Source organism: Gopherus flavomarginatus, chromosome 16 (genome assembly GCF_025201925.1).
Source record: "Gopherus flavomarginatus isolate rGopFla2 chromosome 16, rGopFla2.mat.asm, whole genome shotgun sequence".
Taxonomy (NCBI): Eukaryota; Metazoa; Chordata; order Testudines; family Testudinidae; genus Gopherus; species Gopherus flavomarginatus.
In genome coordinates this window covers 18,112,010-18,133,651 of record NC_066632.1, presented here as the reverse complement: position 1 = coordinate 18,133,651, position 21,642 = coordinate 18,112,010, and the positions used below count along the sequence as shown (strand labels likewise).

The window sequence follows — 21,642 nt, the reverse complement described above, 5'->3', positions numbered from 1 at the left end:
GACAAGGAGAAAGCAGGCATAGATGGGGGTGGGGTCCCAAGGGGCAGTTAGGGGCAGGGGTCCCGGGAGGGGGCAATCAGGGGACAAGGAGCAGCAGCGCTTAGATAGGGGGTGGGGTCCTGGGGGGCAATTAGGGGCAGGGGTCCCATGAGGAGTGGTCAGGGGACAGGGAGCGGGGGAGAGTTGGATGGGTTGGGGTTTCTGTAGGGGGCAGTCAGAGGGCGTGGATGGTGGCAGGGTGAGGCTACCCTCCCTCCCCGTGGAGTGTCCTATTTTTTGAATGTTAAAATATGGTACCCCTACCTTCACAGTGCAGCTGTCCATTCACAGCAGGCTGCAGCATGCGGTTCCCCCCCCCCTTCCTTTCCAGTTGGTAGTGGCCAAGGGAATGCTGAAAAATGGAGTTCTTTCCCTGCTCCGGGGCTGGTTCTATAGGCAGGGAGCTAACCAAGGAACTACAGCTCCCAGAACCCCCTGTTCGTTCTCAGCTCCCATGCTGGATCCCTGCTGCCCCTGCAAATGGGCTGCCCCAAGCACGTGCTTGCTTTGCTGGTGCCTAGAGCCACCCCTGCCGCCAGGTTAGAAATTTGCCCAAGACACACCATATGATGAGCAGGTCAACAATGTTCATACCAGATTGAACACAGCCCGGTTAATAATGACTGCACCATCTGTCTCCCAGCAGGGCAGACGCGACAAGTATACTACTGGTGTAACCTCAACAAAGAGGATTCATGGAAGAGATAACATCACCATAGCCACATGGAATGTAAGGACATTGAGACAAATAGGGAAGTTGAAAGAACTCACATACGAAATGGAACAATACACCTGGCACCTCCTAGGAATCTCTGAGGTCAGATGAAAGAACTTTGGAGAGGTACTAACAGAAGAAGGCCATGTGCTCTATTACGGTGGAGAGGACAAACATGGCAACAGCGTAGGATTTCTTGTGCATAAAGAGATCAAGAACTGAGTATTGGGATGCCGCCCAATGTCCAGCAGGCTTATTTCCATCCATCTAAAGGCAGTGCTGTTTAATATCACAGTGGTACAAGTCTGCGCCCCTACAACAGACCATGACGATGAGCAAACTGAAGATTTTTGCAATCAGCTCCAAGACATCATCAATAAGATACACAAGAAAGATATCCTGATTGTACAAGGAGATTGGAATGCTAAAGTGGGTACTGATACACAGGCAGATTGGCGAGATTATTGTGGCCCTTTCTGTAAAGTGGTAACCAATGAGAGAGGATTGAGACTTTTGGAGTTTGCCAGCTATAACAATCTGGTTCTTGCAAACACATTAGGAGCACATAAAGCATCCAGACGATCAACATGGCACGGACCTAATTGTCTACATCACAGCCAGATCGACTACGTCATGGTGCAAAACCAACTTTGTTCTGCGATTAACAGAGCTAAAACAAGGAGCTTCCTTGGTGCTGATACTGGAAGTGATCACAAGCTTGTGATGCTAAATTTTTGGCTATGGCTAAGGAAAATTGTCAAGCCAAAGTTCACCAGAACCAAGTTTGACTTAGAAAGACTCAGAGACTGAAACAGTGCAGAGTCATTCCAAGCAATGATCAGTGGAAAATTTGCCACACTGCTTGCTCTAGAGGAAGACGTAGAAACAATGACTAACAATTTCAACGTTGTAATGAATGAGGCAGCAATGGACATCCTTGGGAAACATCGTAAGAAGACAAAACCATGGGTCACATTACAAGTGTGATATTAGAAGAGAACTTAAGAGAGACAAGAACAGCACTGAGGGAGCTGATAAATACAGACGATTGGCAGAAAGATCAAAAAAGGAATGCAGGTGGCCAAGGAGATATGGATTGAAAAACAATGCTCTAAAATTGAAGAGTGTATTAATAATAAAAATAGCAAATGAGCCTTCCAGGTTGTAAAAGATCTGACGAAGGAAAGATGGACCGAAGCTAATGCAATTCAAGACGAAGGAGGGAACAGTCTTACAGAAGAAAGGAACATCATCAATAGGTGGACAGACTACTGCTCTGATCTGTACAACCACCAGACAAATGGAGATCCAAGTGTCTTAGACAGCCCACATTCAACAGGCAAGGATGACTTTCTAATGCTACATGAAGTACCACCACAGGACAGATTTTCAACCTTCATGTTCTATGTGAGAAGTACTTACAACACTAGCAGGACATCTACCAGGTCTTTGTTGACTTCAAGAAGGCATTTGACAGAGTATGGCACGAAGCTCTCTGGGCAACCATGAAGAAGTACAATGTTGGTCATAAGCTTATTCCTACCATTAAACAACTGTATGCCAAGGCCAGTAATGCAGTTCTTGTCAATGGCAGAATAGGAGGGTGGTTTCGCACCACTGTTGGGGTCTGGCAAGGCTGTCTTCTTTCACCCACACTGTTCAACATCTACTTGGAGCACATAATGACTTATGCCCTAGAAGATCACATATGCACAGTCACCATTGGGGGGTGAACAATCTCAAATCTTCGGTTCGTTGATGACATTGATGGCCTGGCAGTCAGCGAAGATGAACTTGCCAACCTTGTGAAATGATTGGATGAAACCTCCGCAAAATATGGCATGGAAATCAGTGCAGAGAAAGCCAAGCTGAGGACGTGATGGGATTAGCTCACATATCACAGTCAGTGGACAAGAGCTGGAGACAGTGAAACAGTGCAAGTATTTGGGGGCAATCATCACTGATGAAGGATCCAAGGCAGAAATTCAGGCAAGAACTGCTCAAACAACAGCAATGATGGCAAAGCTAAAGCCAATTTGGAGGAATAAGAACATCTCCCCAGAATCCAAACTGAAACTGCTGCACGCGCTGGTCATCTCCATTTTTCTGTATGTGTGCGAGACATGGACTCTTACGGCAGAACTTGAACGGAAAATACAGGTAGCAGAGATTTAACTTCTGTAAAATCCTCGGCATCTCCTACTTCGACTACGTCACTAATGAAGAGGTCCGCAACATCATCCCCCAATGCTCTGGGTCAGATGAAGATCTCCTGACGACCGTGAAGAAGCGCAAGCTGAAGTGGTATGGCCATGTAACATGATCATCTGGCCTATCCAAGATCATCCTCCAAGGGACAGCACAGGGGAAGAGAAGAAGAGATAGACAGAAGAAGAGATGGATTAACAAAGGTCATGTCAAGGCTAATTCCCCACTCTGGCACTTCGAGTGCAGAAGGTGGGCGCCCAAAAGGATTTTAAAAAATAATACTGGCCATTCCAGGCTTGTATTAAACTCCCAAGTTTACAGCTTTTCTTTGACCCTGGATTGGTAGATGCTGCCACCACCCAAGTGCAGAACCCCTTTGAGAGCCCAGGAAGGCGCACCTGGGAATTCCTTCCTCTGGGGTACCCTCAAGCCCTCTCACTCCACCCCTCTCTGGGGAAGAGCTGGGAAAGGAAAAAAAAGGAAATCAGCTTTTGCCACCAGCTAATGCACAAACCTCTTAAGACATAAAAATCCCATTTTGTTCTAAAAAAAGGTAAATTTTATTAATTAAAAAAAGAAAGAAAATACATCTGGGAACTCAGGCTATTACTAGATTTTAAAGAAGCAACTACAAGGATTAAGCATCAAGAATAGCTTTCTTGAGGTCCAGCTTAAAGGTTACAAGCAAAACAAAAGCCCCTGGGGTGAGCACAGAGGAATCCACCAGCTATAATAAAAAAAAAAGGAATAAACCTAATCGCGTCTTCCTAGACATTTCCAGATCTACTTACATATCTGGGGGTTTTAAATCAGTAATTTCTAGGCATGATACTGATGATTTTTCATACCTGGCCCAAGCTTCTTATAGCATAACTGTTCTGTTTGCCTCTTCCCGGGAGAACAACAGACAGACAAAAAGGGAGTCGTGTTTCAATTTTTAAAAGTTCTAGCCTTCCCATTGGCTCTTTTGGCCAGGTCCCCACTCACTCCCTTTTACCTATGCATAGTAGTGAGACTTTTTAACCCTTTACAGGTACAGCAATTAGAGAACAGCTACTAAGAGATATTTTATAGCTACTGGCCGGCTGGGTGTCCATAAAAGGGAGTTGCCCTCTTCCCCCATCCCCCCTGCCCTTCATTTATCACAACAACATAAAAGAGTGATCAGGAGTGGACGTCCCGGAGACTCAAGCACTGACACACAAACCTCAGGGGTGGAGACAATTGGTTGATTGCTCATCAGTGATGGTGTCCCAACGACCAATGCGGTTATGGGAGTGATGATGATGAATATCTGAGTGGAGACACTGATGGCAATAGAAGTTTTACTTCATGAAAGACTGAAAGATTTGACCCTCCAACTTTCTTTCAAAAGGAAGAGTTGCCCGGAGCTCCTGTGCCTGTTTATTTTCCTTTCCTGCCTGCAGTGGCCCCGAGATACCTCAGGAGACTCATTTTTTTCCTCAACTTTAAAATGTGGAATTTTCTTGGTGTTTGTGATTAATTGACAACCCTATTTAAAATAACGTAACTCATGCGATTGATTCAAACAAATTAATTGCGATGAATCAGAGTTATAATCGCACTGTTAAACAATCAGAGAATACCGGCTGAAATGTATGAAATGGTTTTGGATGTTTTTCTGTATTTTCAAATATATTGATTTCAGTTACAACACAAAATACAAAGTGTACAGTGCTCACTGTATATTATTATTTTTATTACAAATATTTGCACTGTTAAAATGATAAACAAAAGAAATGGTATTTTTCAATTCACCTCATACAAGTACTGTAGTACTGTGTGTGACACCCACTGACCACCCTACCAAAACATCCAATGTGTGCCACCCACTGGGCACCTACCCTAACAATCCACTGTGTGACACCCGTTGAGCACCCTATCAAAACCATCCACTGTGTGACACCCACTCAGCATCCTGCAATAAGAATCCAGTGTGAGACACCCACTGAGTACCCTGCTGCAACATTCCAGTGTGTGACACCCACTGAGCACCCTACCAAAACAATCCAGGATGTGACACCCACTCAGCACCCTAAAATAAGAATCCAATGTGAGACACCCACTGAAAACCCTACCAAAACAATCCAGCATGTGACACCCCCTGAGTATGCTACCAGAACAATCCTGGGTATGACACTCACTGAGCACTGTACCATAACATTCCAGTGTGTGACACCCACTGAGAACCCTACCAAAACAATCCAGTGTGTGACACCCCCTGAGTATGCTACCAGAACAATCCTGGGTGTGACACTCACTGAGCACTGTACCGTAACATTCCAGTGTGTGACACCCACTGAGAACCCTACCAAAACAGTGTGTGACACTCCCTGAGTACGCTACCAGAACAATCCTGGGTATGACACTCACTGAGCATCCTACCAAAACAATCCTGTTTGTGACAGCCACTTGGCACCTGTGACGTTGTGAGTGTACTCTTGGCTCTATGAGCTAAGATGTGAAAAAAATTATCTAACATCTCATTGAAAGGTGACAGGGCCAGAAAGAGTTAATTAACTCATAGATTGACCTGACCCATCATGGAACTTTAGAGACTGGTTAGGAAAATATGTAAATGAATAGAGCTTTGACATGCAAGCTTGCAGTGTTAGAGACAGAAGGGTAGATGTTTGCTCAGGTCTTGTGATGTGAGCACAAGTCTTGTCTATTGCTATAGCTTTGATTCAAAGATCAAAAAAGGAGTATTAACATTTAGGAAGACACTTGAGTGAAATAGTATTATTGTCTATATGTCTCTTTGAAGGTTGTGGTAACCTGTATCTGAACTGTTTAATGGATAAATTATCCTGTGCTAATTCCCATGTTGTTTAGGAGAAGGAAAGTTAAGCCTATTGTTTTCTCAGGCCAAAAGGCTGCAGGAAATGTATAAAAACCCTGGGATACGATCCTTCTTCATCTCAGGCCATGTCTACATCTAAAATTTTGCAGCGCTGGTTGTTACAGCTGTATTAGTACAGCTGTATAGGGCCAGCGCTGCAGAGTGGCCACACTTACAGCAACCAGCGCTGCAAGTGGTGTTAGATGTGGCCACACTGCAGCGCTGTTGGGCGGCTTCAAGGGAGGTTCGGGGAACGCGAGAGCAAACCGCGGCGAAGCTGGTCTCCTTTCCCGGTTTGCTCTCTCGTTCCCCGAGCAAGCAGGTCTCCTTCCCTGCGGTTTGCAGGGTGGTTCGGGGAACGCGAGAGCAAACCGCGGCGAAGCTGGTCTCCTTTCCCGGTTTGCTCTCGCGTTCCGGAACCACCCTGCAAACCGCAGGGAAGAAGACCTGCTTGTTCGGGGAACGCGAGAGCAAACCGCGGCGAAGCTGGTCTCCTTTCCCGGTTTGCTCTCGCGTTCCCGAACCACCCTGCAAACCGCAGGGAAGGAGACCTGCTTGCTCGGGGTTCAGGGAACGCGAGAGCAAACCGAGAAAGGAGACCAGCTTCGCCGCGGTTTGCTCTCGCGTTCCCGGAACCACCCAGCAAACCGCGGGGAAGGAGACCTGCTTGCTCTGGGGTTCGGGGAACGAGAGAGCAAACCGGGAAAGGAGACCAGCTTCGCCGCGGTTTGCTCTCGCGTTCCCCGAACCCCCGAGCAAGCAGGTCTTCTTCCCTGCGGTTTGCAGGGTGGTTCGGAGAACGCGAGAGCAAACCGCGGCGAAGCTGGTCTCCTTTCCCGGTTTGCTCTCGCGTTCCCGGAACCACCCAGCAAACCGCAGGGAAGGAGACCTGCTTGCTCGGGGTTCGGGGAACGCGAGAGCAAACCGGGGAAGGAGACCAGCTTGATTACCAGAGGCTTCCTCAGGTATGCTGGGATACCTGCTTATTCCACGGAGGTCAAGAAAAGCGCTGGTAAGTGTCTATATTTGATTACCAGCGCTGGATCACCAGCGCTGGATCCTCTACACCCGAGACAAAACGGGAGTACGGCCAGCGCTGCAAACAGGGAGTTGCAGCGCTGGTGGTGCCCTGCAGATGTGTACACCTCCTAAGTTGCAGCGCTGTAACTCCCTCACCAGCGCTGCAACTTTCTGATGTAGACAAGCCCTCAGATCTGCTTTGGGTTTCAGGAGGGGGAAACCTTAAGCCATAAGGATTGAGATCGCCAGTCACTGACTGAAGTCATCCTGAATATGGACATTGGACTATAACCCATGGACTGTATCTAAAAGGATTTTTGGCAACTACAAGATCACCTCTGCTATGTATCTGAACCTCAAGAATTGAATTCAAGTCTGTATGTATACTGATCTTTTAACCAACACTCTCTCTTTTCTTTTTAAATAAATTTTAGCTTAGTTAATAAGAATTGGCTATAAGTGTGTATTTGCGGTAAGATCTAAGTTATAATTGGACCTGGGTGTGTGGCTGATCCTTTGGGATTGGAAGAACCTTTTCTTTTATATGATGAGATAAGATTTTCAGTAATCAATCATCATCATATCTGACATATGTGTCTGGATGGAGGATGGAGGCATTTTAAGGGAACTACGTTGTTTGGACTTCTGAGTAACCAGTGAGATACAGTAATACAGGAGCTGTTTTGTGCTGGCTTGGTAAATCTAAGTATTGGAATATCCACCAGCTTTCAGGGGCAGGAGGGATAGCTCAGTGGTTTGTGCATTGGCTTGCTAAGCCCAGGGTTGTAAATTCAATTCTTGAGGGGGCCATTTGGGGAACTGGGGTAAAAATCTGGGGAATGGTCCTGCTTTGAGCAGGGGGTTGGACTAAATGACCTCCTGAGGTCCCTTCCAACCCTAATATTCTATGTTTGTCTGCCCCATTTTGTTTGCAGTTCTCCCAAATTGAGTGACTTCAGCTGTCTCCCCCAGGCAGCATCATCACAGTGGTGTAGTTGTGCTTGGATCCACAGAACTAGGTCAATTAAGCTTTGGGTCAGAACCCCAGGCTATTCAAATTTTGGTATTGAGAGTTTAGTTGGTTAAAGAGCAGTTTGCAATGGGTGAGCAAAGAGCACATGACAAAAAAGCCCTGGAAGATTTGTGTTCAGAGAAAGGGATAAGCTTTAGAACAAAAGCTACAAATCACGAACTGAGAGAGCTGCTCATGGCCAGTGATCAGGAGGCAGGAGCACAGCCCTTACCTGAGGCTACAGAAGTTGCAGAAAAAATTAGAGTGCAAAAGGCAGCAAATAAACTGCAACTTGAGCATGAACGGAATCTAGCAGATCTTCGATTGGTGGAAAAGCCAAAGATAGCTGAACTGGAAAAAGAAGCTGCTGAAAGGAAGAATAGAGCTCAACAGATTCAGCAGGAGACAGCCAGATTTCAGCTATTGGAAGAGCAGAGAAAGTCACCACCGCCTGGTGCTCCACTTCCCCACTGCCATGAGAAAAACTGGAAGAGGATGTGTCCTATTTACAGTGATACTGAGGCTATAGAGAAGTTTTTGTCTACCTTTGAATGCCTCTGCAATCTGTACCAGATCCCCAATGATCAGCGAATGCCTGTCCTGCTGACCAGACTGATTGGAAAAGCCAGGGAGGTATTTAATGAACTGGAGGAACAAGATGCCTTGGATTATGAGTGGTTTAAAGACTCTGTGTTAAGGTGGTTCAGGGTTACTCCTGATTCTTACAGGGTTAAGTTTAGAAAGATTAAAATGTCTAATGATTGTTCTTTTGTAGAATGTGCTCATAAGCTGATGGATTTTGTTAAAAAATGGGTTCTGGGAGCAAAGGCGTGTGGGAGTTTTGAAAAACTGCTGGATTTAATAACTTTGGAACAGTTCTAAGACATTGTGCCAGCCCATTGAGAGCAGCTGTGTGTGATAGGGACCCTGAGTCAGTCCTACAGGCTGCAGAGATTGCCGATGCCCCTGCCCAAAACAGGGCTTGAGAAGGGTATAAACCCCAGGGAAAAATTAATCACCATTCTCCCCAGTTCCAGAGGAGGTTACATGCTATCGCTATGGTGTGCTTGGCAACATGAGACCAGATTGCCCGACCCTGAAAGGCAGCCCCAAACCAGCAACCCCTAATGCCAATGGTAAATGCTAATCCTGCTGTTATAAACTCACAGGCAAGCCACACAGAGCCCAGCACTGATGCCCTGTGTGCAAATGCTGTTTCTATTGTCTCTGAAGAATTTGACCTTAAAACTCATATTAAAACTAAATATGGGAAAAATAATGCAGAGTTTATGAGCAGTGCAGATGTGAATGGAGTAAGGTGTATGGCATGGAGGGACACCACAGCAGCTATTACTTTGGTTAAAGCAAGTCCTGTCAGGAAGGAAATCATCTGCCAGGTGAAAGTGAAGCAGTTATAGCCTTATCTGAGTATTTTGTCAGGGTGCCTTTGGCTAAAATCCACCTGAAATGGAAGGGATTTATGATTGGAAATGATATTAAAGCTATGTTCAGTCAAGTTAACATAAACCATGCACAGGAGAGGATTAATCCTAAGGTTGTGTCTATGGAGGTTTTCTCCAAAAGTTTGTCTTTGGAGAATAGCTGTTTAGCTGTGAATGAAGTTTCTGAACGTCTATCTAACGTCTCAGAGAAAAATCTGGAATTAGATCAAGACAAGGAAGAGGAGGACAAGATTTTGGAGGAGCCTAGGCAGCCTTGTGACCTGATGGCTTTGTCTAGTCAGCAGTTTGGGGAGGCAAGGATAGTGGGAAATGAGTGTTGTCGCTATACCTTACTTGTTACCTGCATGAAGAATTGTGACAGTGAAGGAAATGTGCCTGTGTCTGGTCAGGGGTAATAACTTGCCTATGGAGAAAGCCACCCCAGTCTCCAAGCAGTTGTCTGTGAACAGCCCTGTGTGCTGGGACACGGGAAATGAGATCCCAAGCTGTGTGTCTGGTAAAGAAGAATGTGTGTCCAGCTCTTCATCTGTGAAGCAGAAAGAAGATGCCTTTCAGCCTGTGATAGTTGAGGGTAATGCAGTTGTCTCAGAGTTGGTTCTGGATTCAGCTAAAGCCCAGGAAGGGAATGGTCCTAAGTTTGGGTCTGCTAGGGAGAATGGCACTGTAACTAGGTTTCATAGATTCTAGGACTGGAAGGGACCTCGAGAGGTCATCGAGTCCAGTCCCCTGCCCTCTTGGCAGGACCAAATACTGTCTAGACCATCCCTGATAGACATTTATCTAACCTACTCTTAAATATCTGCAGAGATGGAGATTCCACAACCTCCCTAGGCAATTTATTCCAGTGTTTAATCACCCTGACAGTTAGGAACTTTTTCCTAATGTCCAATCTAAACCTCCCTTGCTGCAGTTTAAGCCCATTGCTTCTTGTTCTATCCTTAGAGGCTAAGGTGAACAAGTTTTCTCCCTCCTTCTGATGACACCCTTTTAGATACCTGAAAACTGCTATCATGTCCCCTCTCAGTGTCCTCTTTTCCAAACTAAACAAACGCAATTCTTTCAGCCTTCCTTCACAGGTCATGTTCTCAAGACCTTTATTCATCCTTGTTGCTCTTCTCTGGACCTTCTCCAATTTCTCCACATCTTTCTTGAAATGCGGTGCTCAGAACTGGACACAATACTCCAGCTGAGGCCTAACCAGTGCAGAGTAGAGCGGAAGAATGACTTGTTAATGCATCCCAGAATCACACCTGTTAATGCATCTGTCACGGAGTGTGGGGGAGTCCGGCCCTGCACCCCTCTTCCTGGGACCCACAGTGACTCTCAGCCAGCCAGTAAAACAGGAGGTTTATTGGACAACAGGAACACAGGTTACAGCAGGGCTTGCAGGCACAGTCAGGACCCCTCCACCGAGTCCTTCTGGGCTTTCAGGGTGCTTGGATCCTAGCTAGGATACCCTGAATTCCGCCCACACAGCCCCAAGCCCAAACTCAAACTGCTTCCCTCCTGCCACTCCCTTCCTTTGTCCCCTTCCCGGGCAAAGGTGTTGACCTTTCCCCTCCCTTACCTAACTCAGGTTACAGGCTCTGGCATCGTCCATCTCCTAAAGTCCTCCCCTGCTCTCCCACTCCCCACACAGACAGTCCCTACTGCATCACAGCATCCCAGAATCACGTTTGCTTTTTTTGCAACAGCATCACACTGTTGACTCATATTTAGCTTGTGGTCCACTATAACCCCTAGATCCCTTTCTGCCGTACTCCTTCCTAGACAGTCTCTTCCCATTTTGTATGTGTGTAACTGATTTCTCCTTCCTAAGTGGAGCATTTTGCATTTGTCTTTGTTAAATTTCATTCTGTTTACCTCAGACCATTTCTTCAGTTTGCATCCAGTTAGTGTCTTAGCAAAATCCCAGAGATCAGACAATTCTGGTGCTTGTATTTGCTTGTTGCCAATGTGTGGTTGGAAAAGGATGTAGCAACTCTGTCTGATCAGGGTGATATCCTAGCCAGGGCACAAGGAGAGCATAAAGGTGATTTGATGGTGTTGCCTACTGACAGTTTGGAAACTTGTAGCAAGAAGAAAAAGATTCCTGAATTTGTGTGTGGCAAGGTAAGGAGAATGCCTCTAACCTTTTGACTATGAAATCTAGCCATTGGCCTGAAAGGGGATTGTGTAGAAATTTGTCTGATGAGCCAGAGGTGATCCTGGATGTAAGTGAGACCCAGAAAGAGTCTGTTGTTGCTCAGGAAAGTGTTCCTTTAGAGCAAGCCCTAGATGAAGAGAGTAAGAGCAGAATTTCTGTAAGGGATGAATTGTTGCTTAGAAAAGCCGCTAGGGAAAGGAGTCCTCATGGTAAACTGTACGAGCAGCTTGCTTCAACTAAATGGTGTGCAAGTTAGTTAATCAAGGCAGTTTCAGTTCCTAACAGCCAGAAATTTTCTCTTGTAAATGGATCTACTGCCTTTCCTTTTGAAAGATCCAGAGTGGATAGCTTTGAAAAGGTCTCAGATTTTCTCAATCTGTGGTTGTTAGGGTAGGGTGTTCAGTTGGTGTCACACACTGGATAGGTTTGGTAGGGTGATCAGTGGTTGTCACTGGACTATTAAGGTAGGGTGCTCATTGGGAGTCAGACATTGGATTGTTAGGGCAGGGTGCTGAGTGAACGTCACACACTGGACTGTTAAAGTAGGGTGCTCAGTGGATGTCACACACTGGATTATTTTGGTTGGGGGTTCCATGGGTGAAAGGTGACCAGATAGCAACTGTGAAAAAATGGGACAGAGGAAGGGGGGTAATAGGCGCCTATATAAGAAAAAGTCCCAAAAAACGGGACTGTCCCTTTAAAAACGGGACATCTGGTCACCCTACGTGGGTGTCACACAATCGATTGTTTTGGTATGCTCCTCAGGCGATGTCCCACACACTGGGTTGTTTTGGTAGGGTGCTCAGCGGGCGTTGCACACTAGATTGTTTTGGTATGTTGGTCAGTGAGTGTGACACACTGGATTGTTTTGTAAGTTGCTCAGTAGGTGTCACACACTGGATTGTTTTGGTTTCTTTACCATGAAAGTGCAACTTACAAATGTAGATTTTTTTGGTTCCATAACTGCACTCAAGAACAAAACAATGTAAAACTTGAGAGCCTACAAATCCACTCAGTCCAACTTCTTGTTCAGCCAATCGGTAAGACAAATAAATTTGTTTACATTTACAGGAGATACTGCTGACCACTTCTTATTTACAATATCACCTGAAAGTGAGAACAGGCGTTCGCATGGCACTTTTGTAGCTGGCCTTGCAAGGTATTTACGTGCCAGATATGCTAAACATTCATATGCCCCTTCATGCTTCGGCCGCTATTCCAGAGGACATGCTTCCATGCTGATGATTCTCGCTAAAAAAAGAATGCATTAATTAAATTTGTGACTCAACTCCCTGGGGGAGAATTACATGTCTCCTACTCTGTTTTACCCGCATTCTGCCATATATTTTGTGTTATAGCAGTCTCGGATGATGACCCAGCACATATTGTTCATTTTAAGAACACTTTAGCTGCAGATTTGACAAAGCGCAAAGAAGGTACCAATGTGAGATTTCTCAAGATAGCTACAGCACTCGACCGAAGATTTAAGAACCTAAATTGCCTTCCAAAATCTGACAGGGATGAGGTGTGGAACATGCGTTCAGGAGTCTTAAAAGAGCAGCTCTCAGATGCAGAAACTACAGAACCCGAACCTCCAAAAAAGAAAATCAACCTTCTGCTGGTGGCATCTGACTCAGATGATGAAAATGAACATACGTGGGTCTGCACTGCTTCGAGTCATTATTGAGCAGAACCAGTCATCAGCATTGACGCATGTCCTCTTGAATGGTGGATGAATCTTTAGCGCATCTGGCATATAAATATCTTGTGACACCAGCTATAATTGTGCTATGCAAACGTCTGTTCTCACTTTCAGGTGACATTGTAAATAAGAAGCGGTCAGCAGTATCTCCCGTAAATGTAAATAAATGTATTTTGTCTTACCAATTGGCTGAACAAGAAGTAGGACTGAGTGGACTTGTAGGCTCTAAAGGTTTACACTGTTTTATTTTTGAGTACAGGTGTTTTTTTGTATATAATTCTATATTTGTAAGTTCAACTTTCACAATAAAGAGATTGCACTTGAGTACTTGTATTAGATGAATTGAAATACTATTTCTTTTGTTTCTTTTTTACAGTGCAAATATTTGTAATAAAAAATAAATATAAAGTCAGCACTGTACACTTTGTCTTCTGTGATGTAACCAAAATCAATATATTTGAAAATGTAGAAAAATTCCACAAATATTTAAATAAATGGTATTCTATTATTAACAACATGATTAATTGCGATTAATTTTTTTAATTGCTTGACAGCCCTAGTTTTATATATTCTCCTGTGAAAACTGCAACTCAATCACTGTAGTGTTGTGTTTAAGACCCTTCTGGAAAGTAACTAGCTTTTAAACAGAAGTGAAGGCAGTGTTGCCAACTCTCATGATTTTGTCATGAGTCTCATGATAATTATTGTTTTCCTTAAAGCTCCAGTTCTTCAAGTCAAGTGGATATGTGATGATTTCAGCCTTCTTTGTTAAAGAAAAATGAAGTTTCTAGCCCCCATGGCTGTGGAAAAAGCTTCAAAATGTGACCCCAGTGCACCCTAAAGGCTCAAAAAACATAAGGCAAATAAAAAATCCCAAATCTATTATTTGTTCATAATCTCATGATTTTAAAGCCAATCTCTTGATTTTTGGTGAGCCTGATTCATGAGTTTTGAACATTTGGGGTTGGCATTGCAATATTGTGAAAGTGACTTGAAAGTGTCACCGCAAGGTAGGTGCAGTATAAACTCATGGGGCCTTGCCTAGTAGGATGTTTCCAACAGTTAAAAGGTTAACCAAGCTTGGCGAACTACAAAAAAGTGATAGAAAGTCAACTAGATTTTTCTATAGTTGTTTAAATTGTTGTATTCAAGAATAAGAATATACATTAAAACTGTAAAGCTAACCAATGTCCCTTAGGTGACTTGACACACGATTTTGGAACATGTTAGTATTAGAGCAGGGGCAGGCAAACTTTTTGGCCTGAGGGCTGCATCGGGTTTTGGAAACTGTATGGGGGCCGGTTAGGGGAGGCTGTGCTTCCCCAAATAGCCAGGCATGGCCCAGCCCCTGCTCCTGCCCTCTATCCACTGCCCCTCGCTTCTCGCCCCCTGACAGCCTCCCCTCCTGCCCCATCCACCCCCCCATTGCCTGATGGCCCCCCAGGACCCCTGCCTTATCCATCACCCTCCCCAACTTCCCCCAGAATCCCCACCCCTGACTGCTCCCTGCTGCCCCATCCAACCCCCCATTCCTTCCTTACTGCCCCCCAGGACCCCTGCCCCCATTCAACCCCCCTGTTCCCTGCCCTCTGACTGCCCTGACTCCTATCCAAACCCCGAACTTCTCTGCCCTCTATCCAACCCCCCTGGGCCCTGCTCCCTGCCCACTTAAACTGTGCTGCCTGGAGTACTGGTAGCTGGCGATGCTACAGCCATGCCGCTGGGCTGGAGCCAGCCACGCCATAGCGCAGCACAGAGCACTGGGTCAGGCTGGGCAATACAGCTGCGCTGCCCGACCACCAGCGCACTGAGGCTGCGGGAGAGGGGGAACAGCAGGGGAGAAGCCAGGGGCCAGGGGCTAGCCTCCCAGGCCAGGAGCTCAGAAGCTGAGCAGGAGGGTCCCATGGGCCGGATGTGGCCTGAAGGCTGTAGTTTGCCCACCTCTGTATTAGAGCCTAGTGGATCTAATAGTTATTTAGTTTTCTTTCTTTATATGGGAATTAGATACAGTGCTGCTGTCAGCTGATTTCTAAATTAATCTGCAAAAGAACGAGAGTTTTCAGGTGCCTAAGTAGCCCTTGGCATCGTAGTTAAAGTTCCCCTCCTCCCCCAACACAAAATCTGAAATGGTATCCCTGGCCTGCAGCACCTCACTTCTATCCCAGCCCTGTGGAGCAATGGGTGGATGCAGGGACTGGGCCTGGTGAACTCATGATGCCATCTCACTTTCCACGGGTTGGCTCATGGAAGGAGCTGGCTGGGGTGTCTGTTCATCACTGCCCTCAACTGGGTTGAAACAGAGCTGCTCAACTGTATGGCATAGACTAGGTACTGCAGGGGTAGTCAATTATTTTTTGTCCAGGTCCAGACTCCAGAGAAGCTAATAAAAAAATAACAACAGTGATAACAATAAGTAAATAAGATTTTGGGCTCTGTTCAAAAGCGTCTGGTGGTCCAGATGTGGCTTGCAGTCTGCCAATTGGCTACCCCTGCTGCAGTGCAAGCAGCGATAGAAAAGTGCCCCATGGCAAGCGGAGAGCTTTCAGGCATGGTACGGTAGGGCTCTCCTGCTGCTGTGGCACGCCCTGAGTTCAGGATCAGTGAGTTAACTCAGTCTGTGTAAACAAAGGGCAGGAACTCCTCCCACAGCTCTGGGAGTCCCAGCAGGGAGACCTGGGGAAAACAGTCCCAAATTGGAGCAGGACAGGCCCTGATCTGTTCACAGGGGATGCTATCACCATGCCCAGCTGGGAAAGAGGAAGCTACCAGCCGGTCCCACCAGGAAGGGGGCAGGCAGCAGCTATTTCCGTTTGTGGCTGGAATGCCTCCAGGCTCTACCCTGCAGCCTCTTGCCCCAGCTGGGTGCTGAACCTCAGGGCACTGGCACATTAGCCAGTCTAACTGCAGCAACCTAGCAAAAGCCAGATCAGGTGACCTCCAAGCCTAGAGAGAAGGCCCCCTCCCCCATGCTAGCCCCTACCCTGATCACTGCCCCAGTAATGCCCAACATTCATCATCCAGCAAGGATCCTCAGGCACTTCAGAAAGCTGGGTCCATCTCCTCCTCCCCATATCATAGATGGGGGAACTGAGGCACAGTGGGGGCAGGGGAGGACAGCCAGTCAGGGTTAGAGCCTGGGAGGGAACCAGGTGTCCTGTCTCCCAGCACTGCAGTCTGCTAGGCCCTTTCTCCCAGCTCCAGCACAAGCTAGGATTTTGCCTCCATCCATTGCTGGGTGGGAGGGGGAATGTGGGTGTCTGATCAGCATGTTACAATATTGAGGGACCCAAGAAACTACTGGAGCCACCAGCCGAGCATAGGATGGGGCAGCCCATGAGGAGAGGGGTCAGGGTACAGCCAAGCTGGGGTTCGAGGTGAGTTCACTGATTGCCTGTCCGTGCTCTGGGCAGGCCACACACTGAGCTGGCATCCCTGGAGATTGGGATTCACAGCTCCTGCCCCGGCCTGGGCCCTTGCAGCAGGATTTATAGCCAAAGGAGCCTGCCTCCAGGCTCTGCACTGGGTGTGGCTCGCAGGAGATATGAGCCCAAGGGGTGGGCCCTCCTGACAGTGGCCGGTCTCCTGAGGTTTCCACCAGCTGGGATCAAAATCTCAGAGGGTTTGAGCCTGAACCTTTGCCCTGCATTGGCCTTAAATCCTTAACTGAACCCCAATCCGAATCCCCCTCCCTTCCCAGGCACCACAGGAATGAATCCTCACAGCTGCCCCAAAGGAGCTGTTAGCCCATGGGAGAGTGAAAGAAATCAACTTCCCCTAAGTCCTAGAACAAGTCTGGCAGCACGGGGACTCCTGATCGCCTCTTCCTGCTCTAACCACTAGACCCCACTGCCCCCCAGGCCAGGATTAGAACCCAGGCATCCTGGCTCCCACGCCCTCCCTGCTCTAACCACTAGACCTCACTCTCCGTGGACCAGGAATGAAGGCATGCAGGCACCCAGCCCCTGCTGTAATCAGTGAAGAACCATCCTTTCCCAGTCAAGGCAAAGGTAAGGCTGGTGCAAACTCAGCCTCCCCCTACCCCCCGGCAAGTCGGCCACACCCACCTTCTTGATGTTGTACATGCGGATGAGGACGCCCTTCCCCCTGTCATTGAGGATCGTCAGCTTCTCCGCAAACTTGTGCTGGTAGATGGAGGGCAGAGACATCTCCCCAGGTGAGCTCTTGCCCTCGCTCCTCGCCCAATAACCCGCTGGAGGGAGAAGGCCAGGCCTCCCAACGGTTACGCACCCTACAGGCACCGAGTCACCAAAATGGCACGTCTGCGCAGCGGGGGATGGGGCTGCGTGCCTGCAGCTCCTCCAGCTGGTGCTTCCTCTTTGACGGCAGGGGGAGACGGGGGGGGCGGGGAGACGGCAGCGATCCCACCATCTGATTGGTCCAGGCACTCGAAGCCACCGCAGAGCTTCACTCCACGCCGACACTTCCCCAAGCACCAACAGCAATTTCCTCTTTTGGGCCGTGGCTTCCTGGGCTGGGCTCAAGGGCGGGGCCTCGGCAGGGCCTCAGTGCTCTGCGGCAACCCCCATCACACGGAGCAACTGTCTGCTCTGCTCTTGCCAAACCCCGGCTGTGTGACATCCCCTGCACATTCGCCGTCAGCCCTTGGCGGAGCGGGGCCTGAGCCAGAGCCAGGGGTGCAGGGCTCGCTCCTCAGTGCCCCCTGCCATTCACACCAGTGCAAAACAAGTGAAAACGCCAACACCCTGATCCAGGGGCGACGAATTCTGCCTAGAAGTTGGGGAGGGGGCATCAGGCCCCACCCCCTTTGTGGCCCCACCCATTCTCTTCCCCAAAGCCCCCAATCAAGCCAGAAGCCAGACCTGGGCTGGCCCAGGGACTCCAGACCCTCCACCTGCCTGAAAGCAGCTCCCAGCCTGTGTCCCCACCCCCTGGGCCCCCTACCCAGGGCAAGTGGAGGGTCCACGGCTCCCCAGGCTGGACTCTGCTTCTGACCTGACTGGGAGGCGGGGCCTTGGGGGGAAGCGGAAGGGCAGCGGGCCAGACCCCTGGTGAAAAGTGGACGGACCAGGCCTCTTGGTTGTCCCCTTCCCTCCCCCACATTTTGGTGCCACTGCCCTGATTTGGCCATGCATGACACCCATGTGGCATGGGCCTAGCCCTGGATAATGGCTTGAAGTACAAGGTCACAGAGAACCAGGGCCATGAGCGGCTGATACAGGACTCGATTAATAACGAACTGAAGGAGGGTTATGTAATTAACGCAAATCAGCATGGGTTTATGGAAAACAGATCCTGTCAAACTAACTTGATAGCTTTTTTGATGAGATTACAAGGTTGGTTGATTAAGGTAATAGTGTTGCTGTAACAGACTCACACTTCTGAAAGATATTTGACTTGATGCTCATGACATTTTGATCAAAAAGTAAAACAATATAAAAGCAACATGGCACAGATTAAATTATGGTAACTAACGGTAAGTAAATTATAACCATGATGAATAATAAAATAATAATAGGGGAAAATAATGAAAAGGACAGGACACAGATAGAGGTCTCTTGGTGACTGGTGCAAACAACCAATATGAGTTTTAATGCAACAAAGAATGTCGGCCATACTTACGCAATGGAGGACTCTATCCTGGGAAGCAGGGACTCTGAAAAAAGATGTGGGGTCAAGGTGGATAATCAGGGAACATGAGCTCCAAGTTACATGAGCTCCCAGTGTGTCTCTGTGGCCAAAAGAGCTAATGTAATCATGGGATGCATAAACAGGGGAATCGCATGTAGGAACAGAGAGGTGGTTGTATCTCTGTATTTGTCTCTGCTGTGATCACTGGTGAAATACCATGCTGAGTGCTGGTGTCCACAATTCAAGAAGGATGTTGATAAATTGGAAGGTTCAGAGAAGAGCCACAAGAAAGATTAAAGGATTGGAAAACCTGCCTTATAATGATAGACTACAGGAGCTCAGTCTATTTACCTTAATAAAAAGAAGGTTAAGGGGTGACTTGATCATAGTCTATATGCATCTACATAGAAAACAAATATTTAAGAATGGTCTCGTCAATCTAGCACAGAAAGGTCTGACACGATCTAGTGGCTGGAAGGTGAAACTAGATAAATTCAGAGTGGAAATAAGGTGTAAATTTTTAATGGTGAGCGTAATTAATCATAGTAACAATTTACCAAGAGTCGTGGTAGATTCCGTGTCACTGACAATTTTTAAATCAAGATAGGATGTTTTTCTGCTAGTTCTGTTGTAGGTATTTTGTGCTATGCAGGAGGTCAGACAAGGTAGATGATCACAATGTTCTTTTCTAGCCTTAGAATCTAAGAGTTCAAAGCCCAAACTCAGATTCAACTATTGCTCCACAGTCTTTCAATGGGCCAAACCACACCCCCAGCTCCAAATACCCCAGGGCCTGAGGTGTTTCATAATCCCTGCAGCATGAACCCAGTTCGACCCATGTCACCTCTTGAGCCACTAGAAGGACGTAAGATGTTTCCTCAGGAGCCAGAACATCGAGGTGTCAGATCCAACCTGGCCTGTGCTGTGCTAAGGGAACCGAGAACCAGCAGGCTGGGTCTAGGCTGGATCAGCATGGACAACCCTGCTTGTGGTGATTCTGTGAGCATCCCTCTGGCCTGTCTGAAGGAGGGCAGATTGGATGATGTGAACAGCCTTGACATCTCTGAGCAGCTCCGGGTGCAGGATTGGAGCTGCTGGGGGGCAGTACAAGGGGTCACTGCAGTCACTGCCTCTGTGGGTAATGGCTTCCAAATGGGATGTGTTCACGGTTCTCCCGCTAGGAGCTTTTAGAAACCTCTCAGCATGATTTGCAAGGTTGGAGGTTTTTGACACAGGCAGCAGTTTTGCTAAGTGTGGAGACAACGTGCACATGCACGCAGGCCGAGTTCAGCAAGACATTGATTTCTTCAGTGGCAAATTGAAAAATCCCCCCCCAAAATTTTTGGGTTTTTTTTGCTTTTCTTATCAAAATAGAGAACTGAAAACATTGAATGAAATATTTTGACATTTTCCATTATTTTTCTCAACCAAACTATCACGGAGAAGGACAGGGATACTATTCAGGAAGATCTGAACCACCTTGTAAACTGGAGTAATAGAAATAGGATGAAATACAATAGTGAAAAGTGCAAGGTCATGCACTTAGGCATTAATAATAAGAATTTTAGATATACGTTGGGGGCGCATCAGTTGGAAGCGACGGAGGAGGAGAAGGACCTTGGGGTATTGGTTGATAGCAGGATGACTATGAGTCGCCAATGTGATACGGCTGTTAAAAAAGCAAATGCGATTTTGAGATGCATCAGGCGGGGTATTTCCTGCAAGGATAAGGAGGTGTTAGTACCGTTATATAAGGCATTGGTGAGACCCCATCTGGAATACTGTGTGCAGTTCTGGGGTCCCATGTTCAAGAAGGATGAATTCAAACTGGAACAGGTTCAGAGACGGGCTACCAGGATGATCCGAGGAATGGAAAAACTGCCTTATGAAAGGAGACTCAAAGAGCTTGGCTTGTTTAGCCTGGCCAAAAGAAGGCTGCGGGGGGATATGCTTGCTCTATATAAATATATCAGGGGGGTTAACGTTAGGGAGGGAGAGGAATTATTTAAGTTTAGTACTAATGTAGGCACGAGGACGAATGGGTATAAACTGGATATTAGGAAGTTTAGACTTGAAATTAGACGAAGGTTTCTAACCATTAGGGGAGTGAAGTTCTGGAACAGCCTTCCGAGGGAAGTAGTAGGGGCAAAAGACTTTTCTGGCTTTAAGACAAAGCTTGATAAGTATATGGAGGGGATGTTATGATAGGATCGTTAATTTGGGCAATTGATCTTGGATTACCACCAGATAGGTCTGCTCAATGGTCTGCGGGGAGATGTTGGATGGGATGGGAACTGAGTTACTGCAGAGAATTCCTTCTTGGGTGCTGGCTGGTGAGTCTTGCCCACATGCTCAGGGTTTAGCTGATCGCCATATTTGGGGTCGGGAGGGAATTTTCCTCCAGGGCGGATTGGCAGGGCCCTGGAGGTTTTTCGCCTTCCCCTGTAGCGTGGGGCACGGGTCGCTTGCTGGTGGATTCTCTGCAGCTTGAGGTCTTCAAACCAATTTTGAGGATTTCAATAACTCAGTCCTGGGTTAGGGGTTGTTATAAAATTGGATGGGTGGGGTTCTGTTGCCTGCCTTGTGCAGGAGGTCAGACTAGATGATCATATTGGTCCCTTCTGACCTATGAGTCTGAGTCTGAGTCTGAGTCTATGAAATCAGGGTGAGTTTGCCATATAGTTTTGGTTTGTCCCCAAAAATGCATTTTTCGGTGAATTTATTCTTTGAGACAAAATATTTGCCCAGCTCAGTGTGGCCTCTAGACAAGACAACTGATAAAGCACAAGGCATCCTGCTCTTCTACTGGATCTGATCCCATGGCAGCTCCAAGCTATGGACCAAGGCGCCCGAGGCTGCTGTTT

General features: G+C 47.2%; 2 protein-coding genes across 6 annotated transcripts in view; one reads left to right on the top strand and one right to left on the bottom strand.

Moving 5' to 3' along the window:
* Positions 1 to 17,334, bottom strand: part of NCKAP1L (NCK associated protein 1 like) — a 109,341-nt gene extending 92,007 nt beyond the window's left edge. For all 3 annotated transcript variants that reach the window (XR_007769894.1, XM_050925782.1, XM_050925784.1), the window contains exon 1: positions 17,233 to 17,334. Coding sequence is in view for 2 of the 3 variants with exons in the window: in XM_050925782.1 (XP_050781739.1) it covers positions 17,233 to 17,334 (102 nt within the window). In the remaining variant the exon portion in view is untranslated. The remainder of the gene's footprint in view (positions 1 to 17,232) is intronic.
* LOC127035726 (gametocyte-specific factor 1-like) overlaps positions 17,253 to 21,642 on the top strand; it is a 34,321-nt gene continuing 29,931 nt past the window's right edge. For all 3 annotated transcript variants that reach the window (XR_007769902.1, XR_007769903.1, XM_050926010.1), the window contains exon 1: positions 17,253 to 17,342. Coding sequence is in view for 1 of the 3 variants with exons in the window: in XM_050926010.1 (XP_050781967.1) it covers positions 17,318 to 17,342 (25 nt within the window). In the remaining 2 variants the exon portion in view is untranslated. The remainder of the gene's footprint in view (positions 17,343 to 21,642) is intronic.